The sequence below is a fragment of the Lissotriton helveticus genome, chromosome 10, assembly GCF_964261635.1.
Source record: "Lissotriton helveticus chromosome 10, aLisHel1.1, whole genome shotgun sequence".
Taxonomy (NCBI): Eukaryota; Metazoa; Chordata; class Amphibia; order Caudata; family Salamandridae; genus Lissotriton; species Lissotriton helveticus.
Genome location: NC_136071.1, coordinates 975,405,756 through 975,433,010, shown reverse-complemented (window position 1 = coordinate 975,433,010; position 27,255 = coordinate 975,405,756). Strand labels below are relative to the sequence as shown.

At 44.6% G+C, this 27,255-nt stretch overlaps 1 protein-coding gene across 2 annotated transcripts in view; it reads left to right on the top strand.

Moving 5' to 3' along the window:
* Nucleotides 1–27,255, top strand: part of PEX1 (peroxisomal biogenesis factor 1) — a 628,515-nt gene that overhangs the window by 592,405 nt on the left and 8,855 nt on the right. For both annotated transcript variants that reach the window (XM_078663649.1, XM_078663648.1), the window contains one exon: nucleotides 7,217–7,344. In XM_078663649.1, coding sequence (XP_078519775.1) covers nucleotides 7,217–7,344 — 128 coding nt within the window. The remainder of the gene's footprint in view (nucleotides 1–7,216; nucleotides 7,345–27,255) is intronic.

Genomic DNA, 27,255 nt, shown 5'->3' with positions numbered 1-27,255 from the left:
CAGACCTGTGGTGTCAGTTTGGAAGGCAAACCAGGGGTGGCACAATACATGCTGCAGCCCCTGGTAGGCCTAGGATGCACCTATGCCCTGGGTACCTATGGTACACTATACAGGGGCTTACAAGGGTGACCCAGTAACCAATCTGGTATGTACCTAAAGTACATGGTATCAATTTAGAGAGAGAACAGCTGGCCTGTGGGCCTGATTAGCAGGTCCACAGCCACACTGAAGTCGAAAAACCAGAGAATCACAGCAAAAAGTGGGGGTAACCATAGGAAGCAGACCCTACTCTCCTACATCTCCAACCCAGCTGTATTGAACAGCCGGGTTGGAGAAACAGCGTAGACTTCGCGTCCTGAACGGCGCATCAAACCAGCCCACCCAGGCCAATCTCTGCGCTGCTTTAATAGCATGAGAAAGCTGCGGGGATTGCACATGGAGTCTGTGATGCGGTCCGAGTCTCTGCTGTGACCAGGAAGAACACCGAGATGGGGTAGGTGGCTGGCAGCTTCAGGTAAGTTCCTTTTTCGAAAATTATTTTTAAACCACCCTGTGTGCACTGCCTCCTGCGCTGCGCCCCTCCTCCACCCGCCTCATCACTTCTTGTTTGAGGCAGCCGCCACTGCAGAAGATGCGGAGCAAGCATGATTTTTTGTTGATGTTTTGAACTAATTTTAATGAGTTTCATGTCCCCAATTCAAAACATTATTGAGCAATGGATTCGGTACAGCATAATCACGACAAACTAGTCACGAGTATCATACGTGTTTTGTAAAATTAGCAATGGCAGTGGGGCAGGAGAAATTGGTTCTTCATATAAACTCATTAACAGTCACAATCTGCAGGTCATAACAGGAGGAGCCAATGACAAGGAGCTAATGTACCCGAGGTTGCAGTGGCACACCTACCAGTGCCCCACCAACTTACCCTGCACACTTAAGATTTCCCAAGGAGGACATGGCTATACAACATTACTCCCATGCCTCCTTGTGCCTGAGGTACCTGAGCAAGCTGGACTGGAACGAAACAGGCAGGAGGGAGTAATGGGCACAGTGGGGTGGGGGAGAACTAGACTGAAGACCACGGGAGGTGCTGTGACCAATTATGTACCACAAGGAGCACTATCTATTTGGGTTGGTTCTCCTTGATGTTTACCAGTCTTGCAGTGTAACATCCCAGGATGCGGCTGTGGAGACCCTCCGCGGGCCCAGCCGCCGCCGCTGTCTCTGCACTTCCGTCTGAAGCTGGGAAGGAGGAAGCACAGCCTGGACAAGATGGAGTCTAAGTCTGTGATCGAGGACCAGACTATTGAGCTGATGGCGAGTCAGTGGCTCGGACAACAGCCACCTCTCAGGTCCTATGATCGCAGTCGGATGCGGCTGTCTGGAGCTGGAGATTAGTGACGCACGCTTTTGCCTAGTTGGAGGCAGGGAGCTTACAGACAAATGGCGAGTGCTCCAGCGCTTTTTAGGTGTATGTATCTGTGCTGTTTTTCGCACAATTATCTGCTTCGAGATTTAATGTGTATATTTCTCTACTCAAACAAAGTGCTTGAGAAATCAGAAAAAAACAGCTAGTCGGTCTGGAAAGTTTGCAATAACAGTCACACCCTAAAAGCAATTACTGGTGCCAGTGTGTCCTTCCCTGAAACTTTGCCCCAGATCCCGTACAGGTTGCCATGGCGAGCGGTCTCCAGCCATTCTGGCTCCATCAATCATGCTTGTGTACGTAAAGTTTGAGTAAGAGATCTAAATTATCACCTTAGTTGAAGTCACCCACTTCTACTATTTAAGCCCTCCCTCCTTCGAGAGCAAATCTTGGGGTAGTGAAAAATGCAGTACAAAGGCTCCCATTCCTAGGTGATCGTTTTTGTGTGTGTGGGGCTCTGTGTGTGTGGGGGGGGAGCTGTGTGTGTGTGGTGGGCTCTCTGTGTGTGGGGCTCTGTGTGTGTGTGTGAGCGTGTGTGTGTGGCTCTCTGTGTGTGTGGGGAGGGGCTCTGTGTGTGTGTGTGTGTGGCTCTGTGTGTGTGTGTGGGGGGGCTCTGTGTGTGTGTGGCTCTGTGTGTGTGTGTGTTGGGATCTGTGTGTATGTGTGTGTGTGGGGCTCTGTGTGTTGGGCTCTGTGTGTGTGTGGGGGGGGCTCTGTGTGTGTGGGGGGCTCTCTGTGTGTGTGTGTGCGTGTGTGACTGTGTGTGTGTGTGTGGCGCGCTGTGTGTGTGTGGCGCTCTGTGTTTGTGTGTTTGTGGCACTCTGTGTGTGTGTGTGTGTGTGGCGCTGTGTGTGTGTGGCGCTCTGTGTGTGTGTGTGTGTGTGTGTGTGTGTGTGTGGCGGTCTGTGTGTGTGTATGTGGGGGGCTCTGTCTGTGTGTGTGTGTGTGGCTCTGTGTGTGTGTGTGTGGCGCTCTGTGTGTGTGTGTGTGTGGCGCTCTGTGTGTGTGTGGCTCTGTGTGTGTGGCTGAGTGTTTGTGTGTGTGTGTGTGTGGCTCTGTGTGTGGGTGCAAATGCAATAGGTCTCGCATTTGCGACAGATTAAGCTATTGGCATTGTAAATGACAATGCCATTTATTTATATGTTTTAAAAACAAAAATAATGTCATGAGCAATGCCAATAGCTCTAACTTTAACAAAGATGAGACCATTGCATTGTAAATGCTTGTTTAATTTACTAATTGGGGAATGCAAAGTGCAGTAGTTTCCTGCAGCTGGTGCACCAAGCAGTAAAGCAAAAGGTCCTTTAGCAGTTGTAGACTACTAACGTCCGTGATCAGGGATAGATTTTCCTTTAAACATAAGTGCAAAAGTGAAGCTAAAACTCCTATAACACGTATGGGTTACTCGAGGGTCTCAAAATGCTCCCTGTGTGAGGGTCATGCACAATCTGAAAAGTACTTTATATGCACTTTTGTTTGTTGCCCATATCAAATATAAGTACCACTTGTGATATGTTACATATTTTATTGGATTGTCATAAAATGTGGGTATACGTAAAGTGTTTTTATGGTATTAAAAATAGAGGACAAGCAGTACATCTTGTAACTGAAATGAGTAACTTGGATATAGCTTGCGCTATGGGGGAGTTCATTCAAAAAATTAAAAACTCCTATATGTGAATAGAATTGAAATACGTGTTTTAAAATATTAACAGATTTACAGTATTTTACATGGGTTCACGAAAAGATGAATGTATTTTAAATGTATGAATTTTTATGATAGATTTTATTCAAGATTTGAGATTATAAGAGTCTGTATTTATGGAGATTTTAAATGTTTAAGGACTAACTAGTGTAAATAAACTTGTTTGACTGACTGACTGACTGACCATATCAAATATATTTTCTATCTTTCTTGCGGCATTAGCAGTTTGTGCTGTTCTTATATCTTGGGTGCCACTGCTGTGAGACAGACTATGACTCGAGCACTCCTGGGGAGCTTGCAAAAACCACTCAGGCTGTACTGTTGTCATATGTACCATGGTGGCCTCCACTGGCTGTGTTTTTTGTGTGGACTCGTTATTACTCTGGCCCACCCTTCCCTGCATCCCTCCTTTGATGATTCCTCCCGTCTGCCTCTTTACCCTGGAGTTTCTTCTCTGTTTCTCTTTGCCCCGGTGTGTGCGCTCTGTCGCTGCTTCCTCCGGCCCGACCACTTTCTCCTGGTGTAACTGGTCCATCTTATCTTCCTCTTATCACATCCTCTTTCATCATGTGTGTACGATCTCTTGTTGCTCCCTCCCACCTCTTTCCAGCCTTCCTCTCATGTACCTCGGGGCGCAACAAAGACCCTTGTTGCCTCTTCAGTGCAGCGGGAGGGACAACACTTCAGGGCTCCCCAACCTTTCAGGGAGCCTCCATAAAGCCCAAAGCCTATGAATATTTGTGGGCTATTGGAGACTTGTGGGCCCCTTATAATAGTCTACAGGGGATGTCCTAATTTGTGTTCAGCCACGGATGAACCTGCTTCTCGATAGCTCCTTCCCAGCCCTCGCTCTTTACCCTGGTGTATCCGCTCTGTCATTGCCCGCCCTCCCTCTCCCCTGGTACGTTCGCTTTATTGTTGCGACTCTGTGCTAGCTCCATCTTTGCACGATTCTACCCTTCCACATTCCTCTGGTACAGCGCCGTACAGCATCAAGGGTTCTGCTCCAAATAATGTAAGCCCTTTTTTTTAGGTCTGGCCTGGCCTTTGAGACGGCTTTAGCAGTTTCGCCAGACTATTGTTTAAAAAAATATATATATATATATCGGTCTTTTGTCTTTCTCATTTTGCTGCCACCCACTCGGGCAATGAGTCAGCGCGCTTCAGCTACTGACTGCCCCCACTTTGAAACCCAGCTTGAGTTCGTACCTTCCCTTGCCCAAATATTATTTACAGTATCAGGAAAGAATTTTCTAAGCATCCTAAGGGGGTGGCACAATCAGTGCTGCAGGCCCATTAGTAGCATTTAATTTTCAATCCGTGGGCACACGTAGTGGCACCTTACTAGGAAGTTATAAGTAAATTAAATAAGCCAATCTTTGCATGTTTTAAAGGAGAGCACACAAGCACTTTAACACTGGTTTGCAGTGGTAAAGTGTGCAGAGACCTAAAGCCAGTAACAGGAGTGTTGAAGGCTAAAGGTAAGGGGATTAACCTCGCTAAGGATGCCAGGTCTAACAGTTCGCTATGCACATTTAGCGAACTCTTGATTTTTGCATGGTATTTTTTTTACCTTGATACATTGCGATCGTTAGTAATTTGCAAAACGTTTGTACATCAGGCTTCATACCACCTTGATCCTTAAAATCTTTAAATCCTCTCTTGAACAGTGTACATTCCCATCTTCGCTCACCTCTACATAGATCACAGCCTTACTAAGGAAAACAGCTGAGATAGCAAATTCGTTTTAAAACCTAAGACCAGTCTCCAAACTAACCCTTCCTTTGTAAAATCTTTTGAAAAATGGTCTCAGTACAAACCCTTATTGGCATAGCTAAAAAAAAAGCACTTGAACACTTTCCAATCTGAATTCTGAGGAAAAATGCATAATAAAAGAGTGGCTCCTGAAGTACTAGCTGCGATGGATGGGGTGATGAATGCTTCCTAATACTGTTTGTCCTAGCAGCATTTGTTACAGGATATCTTGAAATATGTCCCACCATCCTGTCTTCCCGAATGACTATAACTGGTCTGAACTGGTTCTCATTCTTACTGTTATTCGAATCACATCATCCTGATAGCCTTCTCTGCCATGTAAGTTCTTCAAGGCTCAATTCTGTTTCCCTATCTACCTAATCTCTACATGGAACCACCTGGCCAGATGCCCCAGAAAAATGAAATTAATATCCATCATAATGCGGATGATACTCAACTTTATCTAAGAGTCATCCACCTATCTGTCATAACATTCATGAAAATCTTCCTGGCACCCTAGGAAATCGGATAAGTGCTTGCACTGTTAATCGGAATCTCTTGGCTTCTCTGTGAACTAAAATGGTTTTAACAACTTTTCTCTCCTGGCATATTCCCAACATGGGTCCAGACTGTAAAATTGCTACGCTTCATCACGAACCATAAAATAACCAATTTACCTCATAAAGCTATAAGCACAACCTTCCAATTCTTCCTACTCTGGAACCTTAAATCATCTATTGCTCCATATGATTTCAGAGTAGCTGAAACATGCTCTGGTTTGTTCACATCTTGACAGCAATAAAGTGCTATAAGCTGGCTACCCCAAAATCTCTTCAGCATGACTTATGGCCTTTGTCCAAGAGCTGCACGTCCCCTCAAAGGTACCAGGAAACCAAGCCATATCCGTTGCATGTTAAGGTACATTACTCTAAAATAAACTTCAAAATGGCATGCATCACTTATAAAGCTTAACGTTACCTGAAAAATAAGCTTCAGTAGGAGAAAGACTCACTAAGGTAAAGCAAACTTCCTACTGGAAATCTCGAAGACGAAAAAGTTGAAAACCCTCATCCTGCCAGGCTTCTGGAATCTGGAACTTCATACCTGTGGAATTCAAATTCAAGTCAAAGCTTATACCCTCGCTTAAGGACCTAAAATCCACATTTTCAAATGATACTTAAAGACTATATAAAGTCAAGTTATGTCTCTCATTATACACATTCGGTTCTGTGCTGTTCGAGGTGTATTGCATATTCTTGTTACCGTGACTGGTACACACAATATAAACTTCTTTAATACGTTGAAACATAATTATCATTTCTTACATTACCCAAACACATCATACACCATACAAAAGAAGTATTTTACCCTTCCCCCTTCAGTTGACACTAACAGGTGAAATGTGGAGATTTCGAATTTAAATGCATGCATCATTTTATGATGAGGTCTGGTTCCAAATATTATTAACATTGAATGTAAGCTAACTATAGTTGCTTATGTACCAGATGAGCATGGGTCTGCAGTTTTCACACAGGTGACCGTAGAGGTAGGAATAAAAAATCTTGTAGGTAGCAATAGACCACTAGGGGATAGCTTGGATCACTCTCCAACATGGGCCACCGCTGTAGACTAGAAGATTCATACATCGTCTCCCTGCCACATACTCTGTTCTCTCTTATAATCCGTCCCCTAGTACAAACGCCTGAACTTTATTAATAAATGTAGCCTCTAATAACATTTTCAACATTGTGACTGACTATGTATGAGCTGACCTTCAGCATAAATCTTGAATCTATGAAACAAAGATCTTTACTCAAATATTATACTCCTAACCGCTTGTGATGTGTGCATAAATGCTTCTGTTTTCCTCAAATCATGTGGGTCCGTTGTGTGACGCTTAGCATAGGAACTACTTCTTTAATATTTCTGTGTCCATACACGCTTTAATATAATGTTTGGGATCTAGTTAGGATGTTTCTAAGAGTGATGGTAGGTTTATATTGTAATTATGCAGATGGTTGACTTTTTGGATTTCTTTCCTCATTATTTTTATTCATGGACCTGAATAAGATTTGTGCATTATCATATCAATTAGCCACTACTTTTCTCTCTCCTTTCTCTCCTCTCCTAATTGTATTGCCTATTTTTTTGGGATTTATTGTGTAATTGTAGAACATTTTCTGTTACATCGTTGATTTTCTGTTATATTGTTGACTCTCATGTAAAGCGCTCTGATACCTCCGGGTCTAGCCAGCGCTATATAAAACTCTTTAAATAAATCAATATTTCCATGATGCTTTACTAATTACATTTTCTTTTTTCCTAAAGGGATTTTCACAAAATCAACCAGTCCCAACAAAGAGCCATCTTGTGATTTGCCAGTCGCATTTATTAACAGCACTTGGAAACACAAGACCATCTATTAGTCAAGACGATTGGACTAATTTTGTGGAACTGTAAGTAAAATGTTACTGTATATAGTGTTTTGTACGTTGCTAAATGCTTTGTTGGCCACTTCAGAGTAAGCGCATATTAATGCATATTATCATCACTGATTCTTCATAAGCATCCTAAACTTGACCAGCCTCACCCCTTTTGTTATAAAACATTTTTCTTCCTTTTTTTGTTTTTAAGTAAGTAGGGAAACAAGTAAAATCAGCCTCCTGTGTTACAATCGCACTTCCACAACTCACCTCACCTATGACTCCGCCTATTAACATCAGGAAAGCTAGCTCACAGGTCCCTATAAATGTAATCATTGTATGCCTTACTATTCCTGTGCTTTTGCAGGCTAGGTCCCTGTTCTTTCCTGGCTACCCTCTTTGATAACAATCCGGACATAGCGTTGTCACCCATAAATTCCTTTTTACTTCAGAAGAATTAAGTACTCTTCACTTGCAGCTTCTGTCCTCACCTTACATTTAAGTCACTACTTTTCTAAAAAGCTCACAAACACAATCTCCTTGGATTCAAAGAGTTCTTTCATCTTCACAATGCAAATGGAGTAGGGGGCAAGAGACAGGGGTACCGAGCAAGAGACAGAAGGGTAGGAAACAGGAGAGGTGGTAGGTGCCAAGAGTCCGTGTGGCAGTGCGCAAAAGAGAGCAGGATATGAAGCGAGAGAGAGAGAAAAAACTGTAGGGAGCAAGAGACCAAGAGAGCCTTATGTAGCATAAGGGCTAGAGTGGTTGACCTTTAATAGGTGATTGTGTAAAGTGCTCTGATAGGGATCGTGCTACACAAATAACATTACCTGTGCGGTACTCAGCGTGTCTGTTTGTTGCGGGTCCCAAGCTCAGGTTCCTGTTTGATAGCAAGCTATGGGGGCTGAGGGCGCAGGATGGGCTGCTCTGTGAGAGCCGAGTGTCCAAGATGATAAGAATCTGTGGGGGAGCGACAGGGGAGGTCAAGCTGCTGCACCTGGATAAGAGGTCGGGGTAGGCGGGGCTAAGCAGAAGAACTGACACGTTTGCTATTCCCGATAATTTCTGGTGCCCAAGAAGGACAAAGGCCTGCGTCCTATTCTAGACCTTCAACCACTTCCTCCTGAAGGAGAAGTTCAAAATGCTCACGTTGGCTCAGGTCCTGTCTGCCCTCGACCCTGGAGACTGGATGGTGGTGTTGGACTTACAGGACGCCTATTTCCATATTCCCGTCCTGCCAGCCCACAGACGCTACCTACTGTTCACGGTAGGCCACAAGCATTTTCAGTTCACTGGGCTCCCCTTCGGCCTTGCCAGTGCCCCTCGGGTCACATGACACATACATGGACAATAGAAGAGTGACAATGTTACATACCTGTTTTCGCATTTTCTGTCATCATTTTGGTGTATCCAACAGTGCTGTATAATTTAACCTTTACCCAAGTATTTGTAGGAAATTCAGTTGTTCCTCAAGGTGTTATATATCCTCCACTTATTAGGTTTAAACCATAAGTGTGACCAGTCAGATGCTGTGCGGTGATCAGTAAGGTATGCAAATGCACCCATGGTTTTCTATTGGATTCCCTCTTAGGCTAGTGTGGACATGGACATTATATTTGCCATGGTTCAGCATTGCTTTCGGAATCCAGTATTTTGCCTGTACCCAAACTTCTAACTTTTCTTGAATTACCATTCCAAATATCTCTCCCGCAAAGTGTAACAAAGCAATTAGACGGAAGCTTTTGGATAATTAATTGGCCCCTTCTTGTAATTCGCTTGTAAGGTGGCTGTAAGCTTTTATCAGTGTGATGATTTCTTTGACTGTTAGAACTTCACAGGTACATTTCTCCAATGACCAAAGGTAGCTCTGTTCATTTGTGATATTGTTCAAGTATATGATAAAAACTCTTGCCAAGACCAAGATAGGATTTGAGCCGTAATTATACTTGTCAAGTCAGTATCCGCCCAATCTCTAGAATTTCTACATATCTTTTTGTCTACTTTTCCGGACCATATGTAACCATGCTCAGTTTGTTTGTTATGTTGATTAGAGAAAAAGGTAATTCTAAAATTCCCTTCAACAAACTCAAGTCAGAAATCCAGAAAGTTAACTTTTCCAAACAGTTTATTCAGATTTATTTATAAATGTATAGCTAACAGCACTGCATTCTAAGATTGTGTCATTTTTGCAGTTTTTTTGGAAGGTATTTAATCACCCTTTATTTCTGTCTCTCAAAATCCTTTTGGGGTAAATCTAGTCTGACTGACTGTGGAAAATGATCACTTCTATGCATCCCATAATCTCAAAGTGACTAAATAAACATTTGTAGCATGAATAATACAGCATTAAGCCCATTGAGGACGTGTGTATGTAGTGCAAGGGAATCGGAACTATATTGGCTATTTAACATCTTAAATCCCACTGTTCATTAAGTTGCAGAACCAACTGATCAATACCAGTTTTTGTTTGAGGCAGAAAGATTTTACCTGCTATTTAGTAACTGGCATCTTGCAGCTCCGATTCTGGCCCGACTTAGGGGGTAACTAAACTAATTGGTGTTAGTCACCTGCTAACACACTAATGCATGCATTAGGTTAACAAAATTTCCACTTCATTCTGTGCTATTTAAAGTTTATTTTTAGGTCTCGCGCCTGCGATGCATATGGCGACGCCATATGCGCATCGCGCAGGCGCGATACTATAGTTGCCGGGTCTGCTTCCCAGGAGACAGGAGACTGGCATGCTCAGGAAAGCGATCGGAGCTGGCCGCGCGCGCGCGTTCCCAATCTCCTGTCTCTCTGGTTATGTCTAGTTTCTTTTTGTGTGCGTGCGGTTTTCGTCATTGTTGGATGGACCCTCCTTCTTTGTATGTGGGAACAAGTGCTGTTTCTTATTTGGGACCCAATGCATAATCTTATTTAAACTGCTGATGGAAATTGGAACTCGGGGCCCGAGCCAAATATGTCTCAACAATGAACGTCCCCCGACTTGAAATGCGTTTAAGTAAACACACGAAGAAACTGGGTTGGTTTTGTTTGTAGCACAATGGCTCTTTTGGAATGAGGTTCCGGTCAGAGACTTGAGGAGTTCTGTGCTGTGTCCTCAGACCCGTGGGGCGTCGGTCCCTGTCCTCTCAGTGAGTCTGAGGCTGTGGCAGTGCTGTTCGCACCGCCGCATGGCGGTAAAGTCAAATCAATGTCGATGTGAATGTTGGAGAAGCAAGGAGTTAGTCTGAGGAATCGACGGCCGCCCCGTAAACGGAAGGGAGCCTCGCAAGTAAGTAGAACATTTGAGAAGGTGTTACTAGCGAAGTGTTATCATCTGCAAATATACGTTGCTAGTGGCACCGCCTGGCCAAGCCCCACGCGACCGCAGTACATGTGGACCCACTGGACAGCAGTGGTGCGTTGCACCTGCTGAGCTCTACTGTGCAAGTTTGCCGAGAGTAGTGACCAGTGCTGAGTGTTGCAGCGCCAGGGCCAGGCCTGGCTGCTACGAAGAGCTGTTGTGGCTCTGCGGTAAATCCCGTGGCTGGCCCTGTCCGAAAATGCAGCTCTCGGTGGCTGCCAGTGGCCTTCGCTGCAAATAAATCTTCATTCAATGAATTAAGCAAGTATGTGCCAGCGAGTAGTAGCGCTCTGGAGTCAGGTGCATTAATGAAGAGCATTGAGTGAAAATTGCGCTAATTAAAGCTCCAAATAATGTGCATCAGTTTGGCTTACTTTCCTCCTTACACGCACGCATGACACACCTGCACTCGAGTCGCAGCCACACACTTCATTTCAGACACCATGATACCTGACCTGTGTTACTCTGGATGAGAACTGATCCACGGATGATGTAATATTTGACTGCTCTGCAGCTGGCCCAAACGCACTCATTGACTCGTCTTCTACTAATGCCACTGATTTTCCACACAACTAATTGCCCAGCATGTATCATATACATAAAAAAGGTGTGCCTTTAATTCACGCTCTGGACATCGGCGTGCATGCGATCTCCATCTACTGCAGGACTTCACAACTGATGAGACCTTCGCCCTGCTCCAGCCCCCTCCGCACACACATCCAGGTTAGGCTGAGTTATGGGTGCATTGGGTGGCATATAATTTGTGGCAAGAGAGTTGACAAAAACTCCGTTGCTAGTTCTTAAAAGGCTGCAGTAGAGACTTTTCAAAACGTATAGTTGAAAAAGAAAACGGACTCCATTACACTCTCCGTTTATATACCAATATTACAATTAGCATAAGCACTGCATTTTAAATAATGTTGAAACTGGACACATACGTTTTCATTCATTTTTGTATGTTTTTCTTAATTTTATGTTCAACAAATTGCTCATTGCTACACAATAAATATCAACAATGGAAGAATTCACACATGCTGATTGCCTCATCAGTGATACTATCTTTATTCAAATATTAATTTTACTAACTGGATCGCTATCACAACTCCCTTCATTGCCTTGTTCTAATAGTTGCTCAAAACTCATGAAGTGTTTATGCCATTAAAATTACAACCGAGATAAAATAATAGCCTAAGTACTTGACGAATTTTCTGGCTGTAACAATATGCACTCATTGCCTTGGTTATATTCCGGCAGTCACATTCTGGCACGAGGCGGGTGGTGACTGGACCCGGGTCTCACACACAGTGTGAGGTCTAAGGTGGTGGGTGGCAGACTTCTTTTAGCAGCATCGGACTAATACCTGTAGGCTCTAAAGTAAGGCAGGTCCCACGTACCCTGGATTTACTGCAATATTCAGCACAGAAGAGCGCCGCCCGGTCGCTCCTAGCATGAAGACACGCTGGCGCTAGGCACTAAGGCACTTGTCACAGGCGAGTTGTGCTGTGAATGGAAGGTGGTGAGGGATAGGCCTGTACGGCTCCCACCTTTCCCTGGGAATAATACCACCACTTTCTAATGTTTGAAGATTCTCTAAATGCCTAGACATGATAAACAGGACTTTTATTACTTTATTAGTCACGGACCATCAAAGCAGCACCTCCACTCATTTTAAAGTGCTTTTTACTCATATGTTTGCTGTTTTAAATGTGCACTGATAAGGGACAAAATGCCAACTTTCGGTGATTTTTGTACTGAGACATTAAAATCGTAATCAGCCACATTAAAAAACAGCCAGGTATCAACTCTATAGGCTGGTTCTGGTTGCTGTATCTGGGGCCAGATTTGCTTAAACTGACTGGGTTGCATAGATACGGTGTTTGCATGCACCGGCAGGACTGACTAAATCATAATGGGAAAAGGATAATAGATGGGACTGGGCAGGGCCAGGATGGTTCTGTTGAGGGTTAAACGGTTTAGAAGGGACTGGTCAGGGGTCACACTAGTTCTGGTGGATACGAATGGAGCTAGAATGAAATTCAGCTGGCTGAGATGGCTCTGATGGAGGCAAGGGGGGTCAGAGTGCAGGGGTAGATTTGCTGGAAGTGTGCAGGGTTTCCGCACACTGGGCTGGCCCTGGCTGTTTCCGGTCCGGTCAATGGAGTTAGGATGCACTGAGTGGGTCAGGCTACTTCTGATTTGCTGTTAACGGTGTTAAAATGGACAATATTGTCTGGCCAGTGCTCCTCATTGCCAAAAAGGTGGACATTTGTGATATTTAACTCTCAATGTGGATTTCATTGCTTTTTTCTACTGGTGAGAAAGTGCCACTCATTTTGCCACACATTGGGCAGTAGAATGTCACTCACAAGTACACTAAAACCATGGAAAGCTCACACATAAGCAATCGGAAAATTTGGCATCTATGCTATAAAATCAGCTTTTTAGGCAAGCGTTTGGTCAGGAATGATCAGATCAACGAGATCATCTGGTGAGCACTGTAGTGCCTTCCTGCCCTCTGTTACTGCGAACTGCAGTCACGCACACTGTCTTCGGTTAGTGGTCTTCCATTTCAGGTGCTATGCATCAGTTTTAAGATCTTCTTAGAGTTTATTGTTGCTCAAATGGGTGTAATTTCTGATATTTAGAAGGTTTCCCTCATCTTCATTGCTTGATTTAGCTTGCAATAAAGTGTCACTCATAATCATTGAAATGTCACTCATAATTACACTGATTTTAAGAAAATGTCACACATAAGCAATCTGAAACCTTGGCAGCTATGCTTTTATTGGCACTCCAACTCTGCTAGAAAGAACTACAGCTGCATCACGTGGGCCAATGTGGCATAGGGAGGCATAAAAACTGGGAGAATATTTCACAGCATGCTTTAAAGTCAGAGCCAGTTTGTCATGTTGTGATGTATTGTTAGTTCAAACAAAATCGGTTCTGTCGGGTACGGACAACAATTTCTTTGTCATAAACCTCTGAGTTTACCTTGATTATTTAAAAAAAAAAAAACTAAAGAAAACACAACAGCTCAAACCCCTTCTGAAAACAAAAGACAATTTCTCACACTAAATGAAAGAAGAAAAGCCTTTTACGTGACTATATATTCTCTTTATATATTTTTGTATAAGTCATATTTGTACAAAAAAAAACATTTGTACAAAAAACCTGCATCACGTGGGCCAATGTGGCATAGGGAGGCATAAAAACTGGGAGAATATTTCACAGCATGCTTTAAAGTCAGAGCCAGTTTGTCATGTTGTGATGTATTGTTAAGCATGCTTGTAAACATTAATTTAGAATTGTTTTCCCTAATGGTACTTCACCGCAGATTGTGTTCAAGAGTAGTGGTGAAAAGTTCACACAAAAGTGTTATCCATCTTTGGAGAGGGGTCACTATGACCCAGACTTACTCAAAGGTGCGACACTGTGTCATATGGACATAATGCAAGTGCACAGGTTTTGCACAGTGTGCACTGGAGAGGAATATCCTGCATGGCAATGAAAAGTTGCACATTTACAAAAACTGCACGTTTGCACATGTGCACATCTCAGATAGCCCTCTTGTGCAAGAGAATACAAAAAAAAGTGCAAAGGTCTGAATAATGTACACTCTTTTGTGCATTTGGGAAAGCATTGTTTTCTTTCTTGAGCAAACCGTCTACATCTGCCTAACTCTATGTGCACCACGATAGGCCGATATCTTCAGCGAGGTCATGAGGCCAAGGGTGCAGGGCGTGTTAGGCCATCAACACATCAGAAGGAGAACGAAAGAAATATTGTCTGCCAACAAATGCACCACAGAACAAGCATTTGAAATGCAATAGGTCTCGTATTTACGCAAGTTTAAGCTATTGGCATTGTAAATGACTATGCCTTTTATTTCTGTTTTAAAAACTAAAACAAAAATAAAAGGCTTTGTTATTTGCAATGTCAATAGCTCAAACTCGCGTAAATGCGAGACCTATTGCATTGTAAATGCTTGTTGTCCCTAGTTCAGGCCTGTGGAAGATATGCATGTGAAAATAAAAATATTAATTTGCCTAAACTGACATTTGAAATTCAGGGCTCTATAGCAGGTAAATAATTAAAGTTACTACATTGTCCAGATGTCTTATAACGATTATTATCAAGCTAGCTAAACCTTTACTGGGTCTTCCTGAGCCACTTCGTTGCTAATTTACCAAAAATGTCTAATTGTTTAATGGGTTTGAATCTAGGTTCCTGGACACTTGGATGCAAATAATGTTACTGACCAAGAAAAGCAAATCATTTATCAGGTACATTTGATAACTGCCCATTAGAAGCCTAACCACTCCATGGTTTTCAATGGAGCGCTCAACATTCCAACGTAATAATGGAACTGCTGTTAGGGACAAATATCTGCCATCAACAGAGGGGATTATATTACCTACCCTCCTTTCATACTAACCTCTTTAGACCTAGCTACCGCAAACTGGAGAATCCGTACTGGTCGGTCTCAAGAGGCATCATTCCTAACCGTAAACCTGCAACCACCTCCTTTTTAGGTTTTGCTGGCAATGCGTACGAAGTACGCATGCGCTAGCAAAATCTTATGTCTTACAGTGGGGAACAGGGACTCGCCCCCTCCTCGCCCCCTGCTCCCATTGGCTAGCTCCATAAATGGAGGCTAGCCATTGGGAGCCGGATCTGTCCGTCAAGGCCGGACCAGATTCGGGGGCGTTCCTGAAATTTTTTCCCTCTCCGCCTCTGCGATGTCGTCATCGCGGCGGTGGGCGGAGTTTCGTTTTTTTTTTTTTATTTGTTTGTTTTTCCCATTACGCCGCATTCTTGGATATATAGAGCCCAGAAGCTTCACACGCAGTCCTTGCCGGGCCCGAGGACAGTGGTCGGGCCGTGTATGAGCGCATTCCACAGAGAGGAGCCCCGGCACGTCATCAGACCCAGGGGTGTGCACCACCAGCCATGCGTGCACATACACACACGCCTGCTAGTGTGACGACCCCTCCCCCACTCGCTACCCTCCGGGCCCCCTTCACAGCAGGGCTGCTCTCTTGTGGCAGAGACCACTCTGCAGTGGGTGCGGTTGAAAGGGTCTGGCGGCTATGGAACCAGAAGGGTTCGTTTTAATCCCGACTTTACAGAACAAAAGTGTGTGAGCCCAGGCAAATAAAGCCATCCACCGGTGACCCCGTTCTCGTGCTCAGAAGCATTTACAAATGATGCGCACACAAACACGAAGCGCGTGTTTGTGATAAAGCGATTGCCCCGTTGAGCCTAGATGCGCCTAGAAACGAACGGCTCCATTGCGCTACTATTACACAAGTTTCCAGATGTGGGTGTAAGTTACTGTGCACTCAATAAACAACACACGTCGCATTGGTTTACTACTCTAAAAAATTCAAACCAGGGACACCTCAATATAAACAGTAAAGAACTACAATAACAAATTACTGACATCCATACGGTGCATTGTGTGATCTTGCTGTTACTGTTTTATTAATCTTTCCTTTATTTCTGTGATATCTTCAATGGTCGGTTGTTTGGTGTATTCTGTTTGGCTCTCCTGGAGCTGCCTTCGGCGAAACGCAGCGCTTTATAGGCAAAAATACAGACACATATGTAAACGGATTAAAAATGAAAGCAACATCGTATCTCTCTGATCCCGACCCTTATGCAACCCACAGACTGTGTGGTCGGTGCTGTCAATGTGCTGAACCATCGCAAAGGAGATGTCGACATCTATATGATTCCACTGTGTGTTGCTGTTTGGTATAGCGCCAACAAAGCGCACGATGTTCCAGAGCAGAAGAGCAGAGTGCACTCTCGTGTTTTCCAGCAGGATGCACATAAATATTACTAGACTACTGGTTCGTATTTTGTAGAACATCAAAGTGGTCATCAGAATATTTTGTGAATCTAGAGTGATAGAGGGAGCTAGGCTCGCCATGCTGTATTCCTACCCAGTAAAAGACACATTAATGCAGTTACTGGTGTTTTGCGTAGCACCAACACGCTGCCTTCCAGGCACTTCAGTGCGCTTTGATAGCCTGCAACGATTGATGAAACGCTAGGTACGTACCGCGATCTCGCTTGCGAAGCAGAGACACATTTCTTTAGTTAGGTGTGTATTAATTTATTCATTGGTATTCTGCGTAGTGCCGACATGTTGCGCTTATACACTTTTTATTGGTTCGAATTGGGGGGTGGGGGGGGGGGGGGGAGATGGCGCCAGGCTCGTGCTAATCTTTATGGTTTTTGGATTCGCTGGTTGGGTTTGTTTGTTAAGCAAAGGTCTGTATTATGCATTAAGGAGAACCCCCCCCCGTATATTTTTTACACTGGTTTGACCATAATAATTTTCATTGAGACTGGAAGCCTGGGCTGTGAGACCTTCCTATGCTCGACCGAATAGTCAAGTTATTCGTTTTTTTTGGACTTGTATTGCATTGCACTTGTTTTCTTTGTTTTATGTAGCTCTGACGTCCATCACTCACATGCTCAGTGCTTGAAATGGAAAAATCGAAGAGCAGGTACCCTGTAGCAGAGGACTTTCTTACTTCTGAGAAGTGCTGGCACTCTCCACTTAAAAGTATTACGCCTTTGTTTAGAAGTATAGGTGCTCTCCCTCTCAAAATAAAGAAGTGTAGGTACTCCGTACCTGACAGTCCCTGCCCATTTAAAGCACTGTACTTGCAGCCCCTCCTCAACATAGTGGTACTCGATCTAGGCTCCCTGCCCATTTAAAGCACTGTACTTGCAGCCCCTCCTCAACATAGTGGTACTCGATCTAGGCTTTGCGGCACGTTTTTATATCATGAGTTTGTGTTGGAGAGATATTGTCATTCCATGGGTGTGCGCTCAGCACTTGAACGTCCAGTTTTGATGCTCTCTTCATCCGTGAATTAGTTGTTCATTACCAGGACCGGCTTCCCAAATAAAATGGCCAGATTTCATTATCTTCTGTAGTCTTGGGAGAGTAGATTCTGACTGAAGTCTTACCAGTTACAACCTCAAGAGAGAAATGCAACTGGGATAAACCATGCCTACGTTCACAATCGCCCTATGTTGATTATTTTGGTTTCTCTGTAACTAAACTGCATTGCATGGCATGACTAAAAAGGAGCTGTTTGTCTGCAAAGTACATGAAATTAGCTAGGACTAGCAGGAAGTTGTACTACATACAATAAATTCGTACTTTAGTCTTAAACATGTTTTTTTTAAATTGTTGCGGCCAGATCCCTCTTCCCCTTGGTTGCCTTTTAGCTTTCCAGTAATGTTGGAGAATTATTGTTCAACTTGGTGAATGACTGGCCTACCGGACACTAAGGCACTGGCAGATGGGCCAGCATGAAACAGGCAAAGTGTTTTTTTTCATCACGTCCCACACATTGACCTTTTAAAGCCGACCCTTGAGCCGATCCTATGTATTTTACTCTCTAGGGGCTCGCAGTGTGTGGATGGGGGCTCGCAGTGTGTGGATGGGGGCTTGCAGTGTGTGGGGGGGGCTCGCAGTGTGAGGGGGGTGCTCTGTGTGTGGGGGGGGCTCGCAGTGTGTGGGGGGGCTCTGTGTGGGTGTGTGTGGGGGGCTCTGTGGGTGTGTGTGGCGGGGCTCTGTGTGGGTGTGTGTGGGGGGGCCCTGTGTGTGTGTGTGTGGGGAGGCTCTGTGTGGAGGGGCTCTGTGTGGGGGGGGCTCTCTGTGGGTGTGTGGCATTTGTGAGAGATTAGGCTATTGCCATTGTAAATGACAATGCCATTTATTTATCTGTTTTCAAAACGAACACATAAATAAAAAATTTGTCATTTACAATGCCAATAGCTCTAACTTTTACAAAGGCAAAACCGTTGCATTGTAAATGCTTGTTTTGTAGTGAATGGGTCTTGTTTGGTAAGAGTTAAGTAACTAGTTGCGATACAGGAAGAGTCTGAATATCGACCTCAATTTGCTGAACCTGCCATGGCTTCCACTAGGCAACATCATCTCACACATGTCCACTGCTCTAAAGAGGGACATGGTTACACCCCTGCCATACAAAAGAACCTGTGTAAAGCACTGAACAGGCTGCTTCACCTCAACCCATCTCTCAGGGAAGGACTCTCCGTACCCCTATCATCAGCAATACTCCTGCAGCTCCCGCAGTCGCTGTGGAGGCACATGTCTGAAACATGACAGCATGGTGCATTGTTGAACAGGCCTTAGAAGGAAGACATTAGGAGAACGGCCTTTTCTTACTCACTGATCTCGAGTGGAAACATTGCAGGCTGAAGATAGGTACTTTGAGGTGGTGGAGGGTGAGAACCAAACATAGCAGCATAGACTATAAAGGTGGGTACAGTATACAACATGGGTACTCACAATGACCATGAGGTTGGACACAGGTCCCTGCAGCAGACGCCTTCGTCCACTGAGCCACCAGGCCCGGCATACACACATCTCTCTCTATCTCTCTCTCTGTCTCCCTCCCTCCATCCCTCTCTCTTGCTCCCTCCCTCTATCTCTCTCTGTCTCCCTCCCTCTATCTCTCTGTCTCCCTCCCTCTATCTCTCTGTCTCCCTCCCTCTATCTCTCTGTCTCCCTCCCTCCATCCCTCTTTCTCCCTGTCTCCCTCACTCTGACTCTCACTCCCTCTCTCCTTCCCTCTCCCCCTCTTTCTCCCTCACTCTCCCTCACTCCTGTCTCCCTCTCTCTCCTTCCCTCCCTCCTTCTCCCTCCCTCCCTCCTTCTCCCTCCCTCTCCCTCCCTCTCCTTCCCTCCCTCTCCTTCCCTCCCCCTTCTCCTTCCCTCCCTCACCTTCCCTCACCCTCCCTCTCCTTCCTCTCTCCTCCCCTCTCCCTCACTCCCCTTCCCTCCCTCACCCGCTCACCCTCACTCCCCTTCCCTCACTCCCCTTCCCTCACTCCCCTTCCCTCACCCTCACTCCCCTTCCCCCTCTCCCTCCCTCACTCCCCTTCCCTCTCTACCTCCCTCACTCCCCATCCCTCCCTCCCTCTCTCCCATTCCCTCTCTCCCTCACTCCCCTTACTCCCTTACTCCCTCCCCTTCCCTCACCCTCACTCCCCTTCACCCGCTCCCCCTTCCCTCTCGCCCTCCCCCACTCCCCTTTCTTCCCTCACTCAACATCCTCCTGTTTCCCCATGCTGCATGATAAGCACTAAGGAGAAAAGGCTTGATGACCGCCAATGATGAGAACAGGGCTAAACTGGTGAGTACCAACCAGATATCCCGATGGTGGTTCGCCCGTGAGGGGTCATCTCGCCTTTTCACATTTTTTTCACAGTAACTTCACATTTTGTGTTGTCCGTTGATTATGACTGTCATAGATGGGATGGAGGCCTTTTAAATTGGCTTGGAAATAGTGTACTCTCTACCCCAATTGTTTCTAAGAGAGTGGAGATATTTGTAAAAATTTACAATACGACGTACACAAAAATTTATATAACATTGCCTAAGGGGACCCGGTCATTGTTGTTTGTATGACTATATGAGTGGAGGGCGACTTGGGTCCTGTTTTTCCCTCTGTGCTCCTTTTTGTGTGCTCCGTTAATGCTTGCCTGGGCTGTGCTGGAGACCCATGAAGTGTGCCTTCAGTCACATCTCCCTGTCTACAGTGCATCATCTTACTAGCAACCTTAGATTCTTTATTCTGCATGACCTCTGGTGATGTTGAGTTTGTTCCAGAAATAGGCACAAGTCCCTCTGCGCCCCCAACTTGAGGAATTTCTTGCTGCTGACTTCGGAGCTTTGGGGCTGCAGTCCTTTTCCCTTTTCACGCTTCAGCGATGAGTCAGCCTGAGACAGGAACGGCATCTCACAGCTTCCGGGCACACACACACAAAGCCGCACCCGAGCACTTCACAGGTCTTTAAAATACCATTTTCTTGTTAATGGGGCTTTATTGTATTTCATCTCTTAGGCCCCTGCAGCTCCGCTCTGCCTATCACCGGAATGAATCACCCGACCCCCACAGAGCAGCAGAGTCTCGCTCCGGTTGCAGACACTCTTTAAAAATGTGTTTTTAAAACACGGGTACGATGTCTGCAAGGTCCGTGGGCCGCCAGGGAAGGCTTGCCGGGCCGCTGGCGGCCCGCGGGCCGCACTATGAGTACCCGTGGTATATAACATGGAAGACAGCAGGCTGTCGCTCGAAGCAACTCAGCCTTGGCTTCTGCTCTAGAGGTGTGAAGACATCGACCTCCATAAGTTGTACTTTGGGCTCTACAAAAAGAAAGGATGGTAGTTTAATGGACTGACCTCAGACACACAGCAAAAAGGTGGAGCATGAAAACAAAGTAGCTGCTGTGACTTCGTTTGGCAAGGATTGATTTGTTGGAGTGGGACAAAAGGCATACTACTCTGTAGGGCCAGGAAGCACTGGACTGAAGCCCTTTGTACATATGTGTCTGTTGATGACGTTAATGATGAGGCCACTATTGAGTATGGGATATAAATAGGTGTCCACTTCACAGAGTGAGGGGGCGGAGCTTATCTTTCCCAGCTCCAAGATGGCTGGGGTGTTGCCACATGAAAGAGTGGTTAGGCGGTCCTCCAATGGTTTTCCTCCTTCCTGTACACTCGCATTCAAAATATAAAAATCAAAAACTTTGCTTCTGACTCTCACCATGTCAACAAAGGAGTCCCTCAAGGCTCAGTGCTCTCCCCGCAACTCTTTAATATCTACAGGGAACCTCTCACCAAATTACTCAAAGCAGCCAACAACCGTTTGCATCTTTACGCAGACGATACTCCAATATATCTGGAGACCACCTCCCTCAATGACGTTCAAAGACTCAATGACATACTGAGAGATGTCCAACACTGGCTGTCAACGAATCACCTTAAACCAAACCCCGACAAAACCGCGATCCTTCTCATCTCGAACAAGGAGGAGAACCTTCAGATTGCTGAATGGTTTAAGGCCGTTGATGCGCACAACGGGAACCTCACCCTAGCTGAATCTGTCAAATCACTAGGCATCACACTAGACCCGAAACTGAACATGACCAGTCACAGCAAAAACTCGGCCAAGAGTGCTTTTCTTAACCTTAAACTACTGAACAAAATAAAACCTTTTGTTCCGTCCAGTGATCTTAAACAGGCCACTCAAACACTGGTGCTGTCAAGATTGGACTATGGGAACGCAGTCCTCTCAGGAATTGCAAAATCACACCTAGCTCCCATTAAAACAACTCTGAATGCGGCAACCAGAATGGTCACCGGAATCAAGAAATTCAACCACATTTCCCCTGCACTCCGAGAACTTAAGTGGCTCCCAGTCAAAATGCGGATCAGCTTCAGAACAGCCTGCCTCACTCATAAAGCCCTTCCTACCGGCAAACCCGAATACATGGCAGCCAAACTCAAAAAAGACGGTTAGGCCAGGAAACTCAGAAGCTCAAACTCCACCCTACTCATCGCGCCAAAAACTCGAAAACAAAAAACTGCAGCTCGTTCCTTTGCCGGAAGCGCGCCCAAAATCTGGAACTCCATTCCCCCTCACATCAGAACCATTCCCTCTTTTGTAAAATTCAAAAGCCAGCTAAAAATCCTATTTCTCAACCGCGCCCTAGGGAGTCGATAGGAACATTCGGAGCGGGGTAACTGACACCTCGTACTGCTCCAACACCATGTCCCCGAGAGTACGAAACAGTTGTCCCATGACTACGGAGCAGACCGCTCAACCAGCGACCTGCAATGTTAATGTGTCGTTCTTCTGTCTTGTTTGCTGTGAATCTCTGCAATGTATCTCCTGTAAAGTGCTCTGATACCCTTGCGTCAGCCCAGCGCTATACAAAACTTCTAAAATAAAATAAATAAAAATTAGACAAGTTTGTTGATACCTTCTTGCCTTTGGATATTCTCCTTGGTGGCACAAGGGCTTATCTGCACCAAGAGGCATAATTCAAAGTGTGCTCTATACATATAATGAATAATGGTGGGTGGGTAGTGAGGGTGGTGGGATTAGGTCTAGCTGAAAGTTGAGCTTTCTTTTGGAAAAAAAAGTTTTGGGATTTGTATTGTTTTAATTTTTTTATACCATAAATTCACAACAACACAGACATGCCCGCGATACATCATACGCTGGTCATAAAATATATAGATACATTCATGTAGCACATTGTGAAATAGCCAATCACATATAAGCATCACAGCAGGACACAGAAGGGGCACATTTCAATAATCAAAACATGTGACACATTGTGGGTATAGTGGCCCAGAGGGCTCAGACAGCCGATCTAGGTACGAGGAACTCAAAAGCAAACAGTTATAGCTGTGTAGTATCTGTCGAGTTGCTGTGTGGACCGAGATACTCTCAAAACTGTTTCCAGATATCCTTCAGCCTTCTTTGCTCTGGCATTAACATGGCGTATTGAGCACAGTTTGCTCCAGGGTTGGCAGAAAAGCAGGATTATTCCACAGTGGGCTTTCAGTTGAGTACAAGCCTCGGAGATCAACCTTTCTCAAAAGAGACTCCTGGGCTTTATTTGTGCTTGCTACCATGGAGAAGTCTATTTCCTGTGTATGAAGCATGTTGATACAGTGATGTTGCAAGCTTACCATCCGTAATCGCCTTGGTCTCAGCCCTGAGGTGTGGCAGGCGTGAAGGAGGCAGATGTCAATATAACATTTAGTGAACCAGAGCAACCAAATGATAAAGATCTAAACATTTTTTGCTAGATTTTAATGATGGTTTTTCGACTTTGCACACTGAGTCATTTCTGTCCAGTGCTCAGTGCATGTACTTTGTCCCCTAAAATATGTTGAAATCGGCTAAATACCTAATTAGCACATTAAACTTATCTATTAATCCATAGTATATGGTACCCCATGTACCAAGGGCTTGCAAGTCAAAGGCCACTAGTGGGCTGCAGCATTTATTGTGCCACCACTAAAGTGTCAATGCAAAACATGACTGCAGGTCTCCCACAAGTAACCTGGTTGTGCAGGTTTAAAGTGCAGATTCGACCTATTAAAATAATCCCTTCTGACAGACCTAAACCCACCTTTTTAATATCAATAAGTCACTCCTAAGTAGGCCTTAAGTACCCATAGGGCAGGGTGCATGATATTTAAAGGTAGGATATGTAAGAATTTAAGGTAAAACATGTCTTTACAGTGGCAATGCCCTAAAACTATTTTCACTTTACCATGGTTAGCTATTCCATAGGAAAGCATTAGATTTAGATCATTAAAGTTATCAATGTTATCTCTACCTAGGAACAAGATAAAACCTCAGTTTATTACATTAAAATATGTATTACAGATCCAATTCATTGTTAGAGTTGTATATGTAAATAATAGTCTACAAAAGGTACTTTTAAATGGCACCTTTAACCTGACTAAACCCTCTAGAAGCCCATTTGCATGTGTTTGCAACTGTCACCCAGAAGCTGAATAGCTCGTTGAGGCGTGAACTGGCTCCCAGAGCGGAGACAGAGGCCTTGAGTTGGGGTCTCTAGGACAGTATGACCATCTGGGCAGTGTACAAGAACTTACTTTACTTCAAAAGATGCTTACCCTGTAATAGCAAGATATAGCTCACAACTGGGTATATCTCCTATGTTGGCCTCCTAGTCAGCCAGGCTTCAATCCTAGTGGAAGAGGTGCTGCCCCAGAACCAGTTTTGAGTGGCAATAGGGGAGGGTTTACTCATTTCCCTGACTACACCTCTAGGGTGGGCACAGGAGCTCTGCACAAGGGAGTAAATGTTCTGCCATCTTGCTTTTAGATGGAGTGGGGCACTGTGGGATAGTTTGTATTAGGGCACACCTGAACTGCAGCAAAATTGGGTAGGGCTGCTGCCTAGAACCGTTATTGGTTAGGGAGGAGCAGGAGTCACCCTCACCCATGAGCTAGTGCCGGTCATAAATATGGCACTTTTGCGCACACTGTTCAGGACACTACAGCATCTGTTGAAGACAGAAGAAGGAATGTATTTGCTTTTGTGACCCATGAGAAGAACCACAAGGGCTGGACCTGTTCTCACTTGTACCCAGAACTAAGAAGTGGACTCCCAGTGGTCAGTTGGCTGGCCTCCTGTTAAGGTACAGGGACACAAAAGCTGCAAGAAGCCCACTTTCTTGAAAGAGCCCATCTGACCACCTACTGAACCTGCCCTGGACCCTGCTGGTGACTTCTTTTGGTGAGTCCTGACCTTTAAGTGCTGTCCCTGAGATCCTGTAAACCTTTCGGGGCAGAGAAAACTAGTGCTTCCTAATCCTAAAACATGGGACCTGGAAACTTTTTCAAGCATTTTCACCTGGAGAATTGACATAAGACTAGGACAAATCTGCAAAATCAATCTGACAAAGGTGCCCTGTTGCTGGGTCAAAGATTCTGGTTCCTCCTGCTCTGAGCTTTTCTGCAGCAGTAAATCCTTTCCAGTAGATTGTCGCGGAGAAGTTATCAAGGCTTGTAAACCTTGTTCCACTACAGCTTGCAGCCTTGCCCCACTGGAGGAATCAGAGCGCGCCAAATATATACCCGGCCAGCAAGGCACCTTGCTTGAGTGCACATCTTTAATATCTACACCAAAAGTCAATGACTTTGTTCACTGGCAATCTGGCCTCACAGCACTTATCTCGGCCACAGCCTGCTGTCTTGCTGCTGAGGGTTTTTGACTTCCCTTTCAGAGACCAAGTCAGAAGGTAAAACTTCTGACCAGGATGAACCTGGTCTCTGTATCCCATGCTCCATTGCAGTCGTCCTTCAACCATTCCCCTGTCCCAGACTAGCGCAAATAGTTGTAGGTGGTTGGCGAGTTGCATTTTGTGTTATAATTGTTATGTAAAACTTTTTTTAAATTCATTTCTCCACTTCCTCTAATTGGATTTCTGATGTTCTGGCATTTTTTTGTTAATTAAGATATTTTCTATTTTTACAAATTGTATTGGGATTTTTACCGTGTTTTGATGTTGATTTTTCAACTGTGTTGGTCCTTCTAAATGTTTCACACATTTTCCTATGTTAAGACTTTCTACTCTGTGCCATAGCAACCACGGGTTGAGTTCAGTTTCAAATTACTGAAACCTATACTAGGCCTTACAAAAGAATAGTGACATTATTATTAATGATGATTACTTGCAGAGGAATTCCATCCACCCCAATTAGTAACATACTTTCTCACAAGGGACATTCGCATAGCTGTCATCAATGGCAGTTTATTCCAACGGCTTCAGCATCGAAGTTGTGGCGCAAGTAAACCCCTGTAAGCCTTAAAATAATCTGCTACAAGACCATCTGACGTTTCTGCTCTAATTGCCACCAGCCCATCTATAGCAATTTTGACCTCTCTTAGGCTCAGTTGAGCCACCAAAAGCTCCCTCCACCCACACTAATGTTATCTCCTCCAAGTACTTTCTAATATACTCATGAACGATCTGCTCCTGTGCTTCCAATAACTTCATAATAGTTCATAAAGACCACAAGAAGCCCTTGCCTGTCCTGCACCACAGGAACAATATGTTGGTACCAGTGGTCTGCGATCTCCATTTTGGAAAGTGCTCATATCTGCTGCTACCCTATAAATAAAAGCAATAGCTGTACTTCCCAGTTACCAGCTCTATAACCTATGGTGGCTTATGTACCTTGATCTGATACATCCACACACCCCATGGAAGAAGGGATGGGATCAGCTTGAAATATTGAGTCTAAATATCAGAGGTCTCAATTCTCCAGCGAAGGGTTTCTCGCTGCTCTTGTTTTTAGGAGATTCTCACTATGATACTTGTTTACTGCAGGAGACTCATTATCTTAAACTAGATTGGCCCCGCTTGCATTCCAAATGGTTTCCACGCCAATACTTGCTTCGGACCATCAGAAAAGGGGGGGTGTTGGCTATTTTATTGTTGTGTACCTTTAGAGGCGAAGTTAAAGGAAGTGTGGCTGACCTAATTGGGAGGGCACTCACACTAAAGATTGCAACAGGAGATTACATGGTCACAGTAGCAACCATATACATTCCTAATGAGGTGGAAAAAGTTTGAGGCCTGCAGTGTTCCAAATCATTCAATCCTCCGATAGGGATCTGATAATCAGAGGTGACCTTAACCTGATCATGGACAGTAAAACGGACCGGTTGGTGCATAGAATAGGCAATGCTGAGAGCTTTCTGAGGACACCAAGTTGTGGCTCCAAGACATAGGGCTAACTATGCAGATTGACACACCGAGGTAAGAGAGATTTCTTGTTTTACTCTGCTGAACACAAGTCGTACGCTAGATCAGTTTTTTTTTATATAAAAAAATCTTCCTTTAAACGTTTGTCCCACCCTCCTCTCTCTTACTCATCCCAAACTTTAACCACTATGAACCCCCAAACACTTTTACATCATTATTACTTCCCATTTTCAAATCCATTCCTATCATCCTATCTCTACTCTAAAGTCTACTAAGCACACAAGAATTTCGATAGCACAAACCTAACACAACTAATGACCAAAAAAACAAAAATATTAATCTGCTAACTCTAATCTTGGGTTCCGGAGTAGTGTGATACTTGCTGTGAAGCACTTCAGTGCCTCGTCAAGTGTAGTAAGCGCCAAATAATTGCCATTTACATTTACAATTGATTAACTGATTACTTATTTTTGAGGACCTGGGATCTGGAGCTC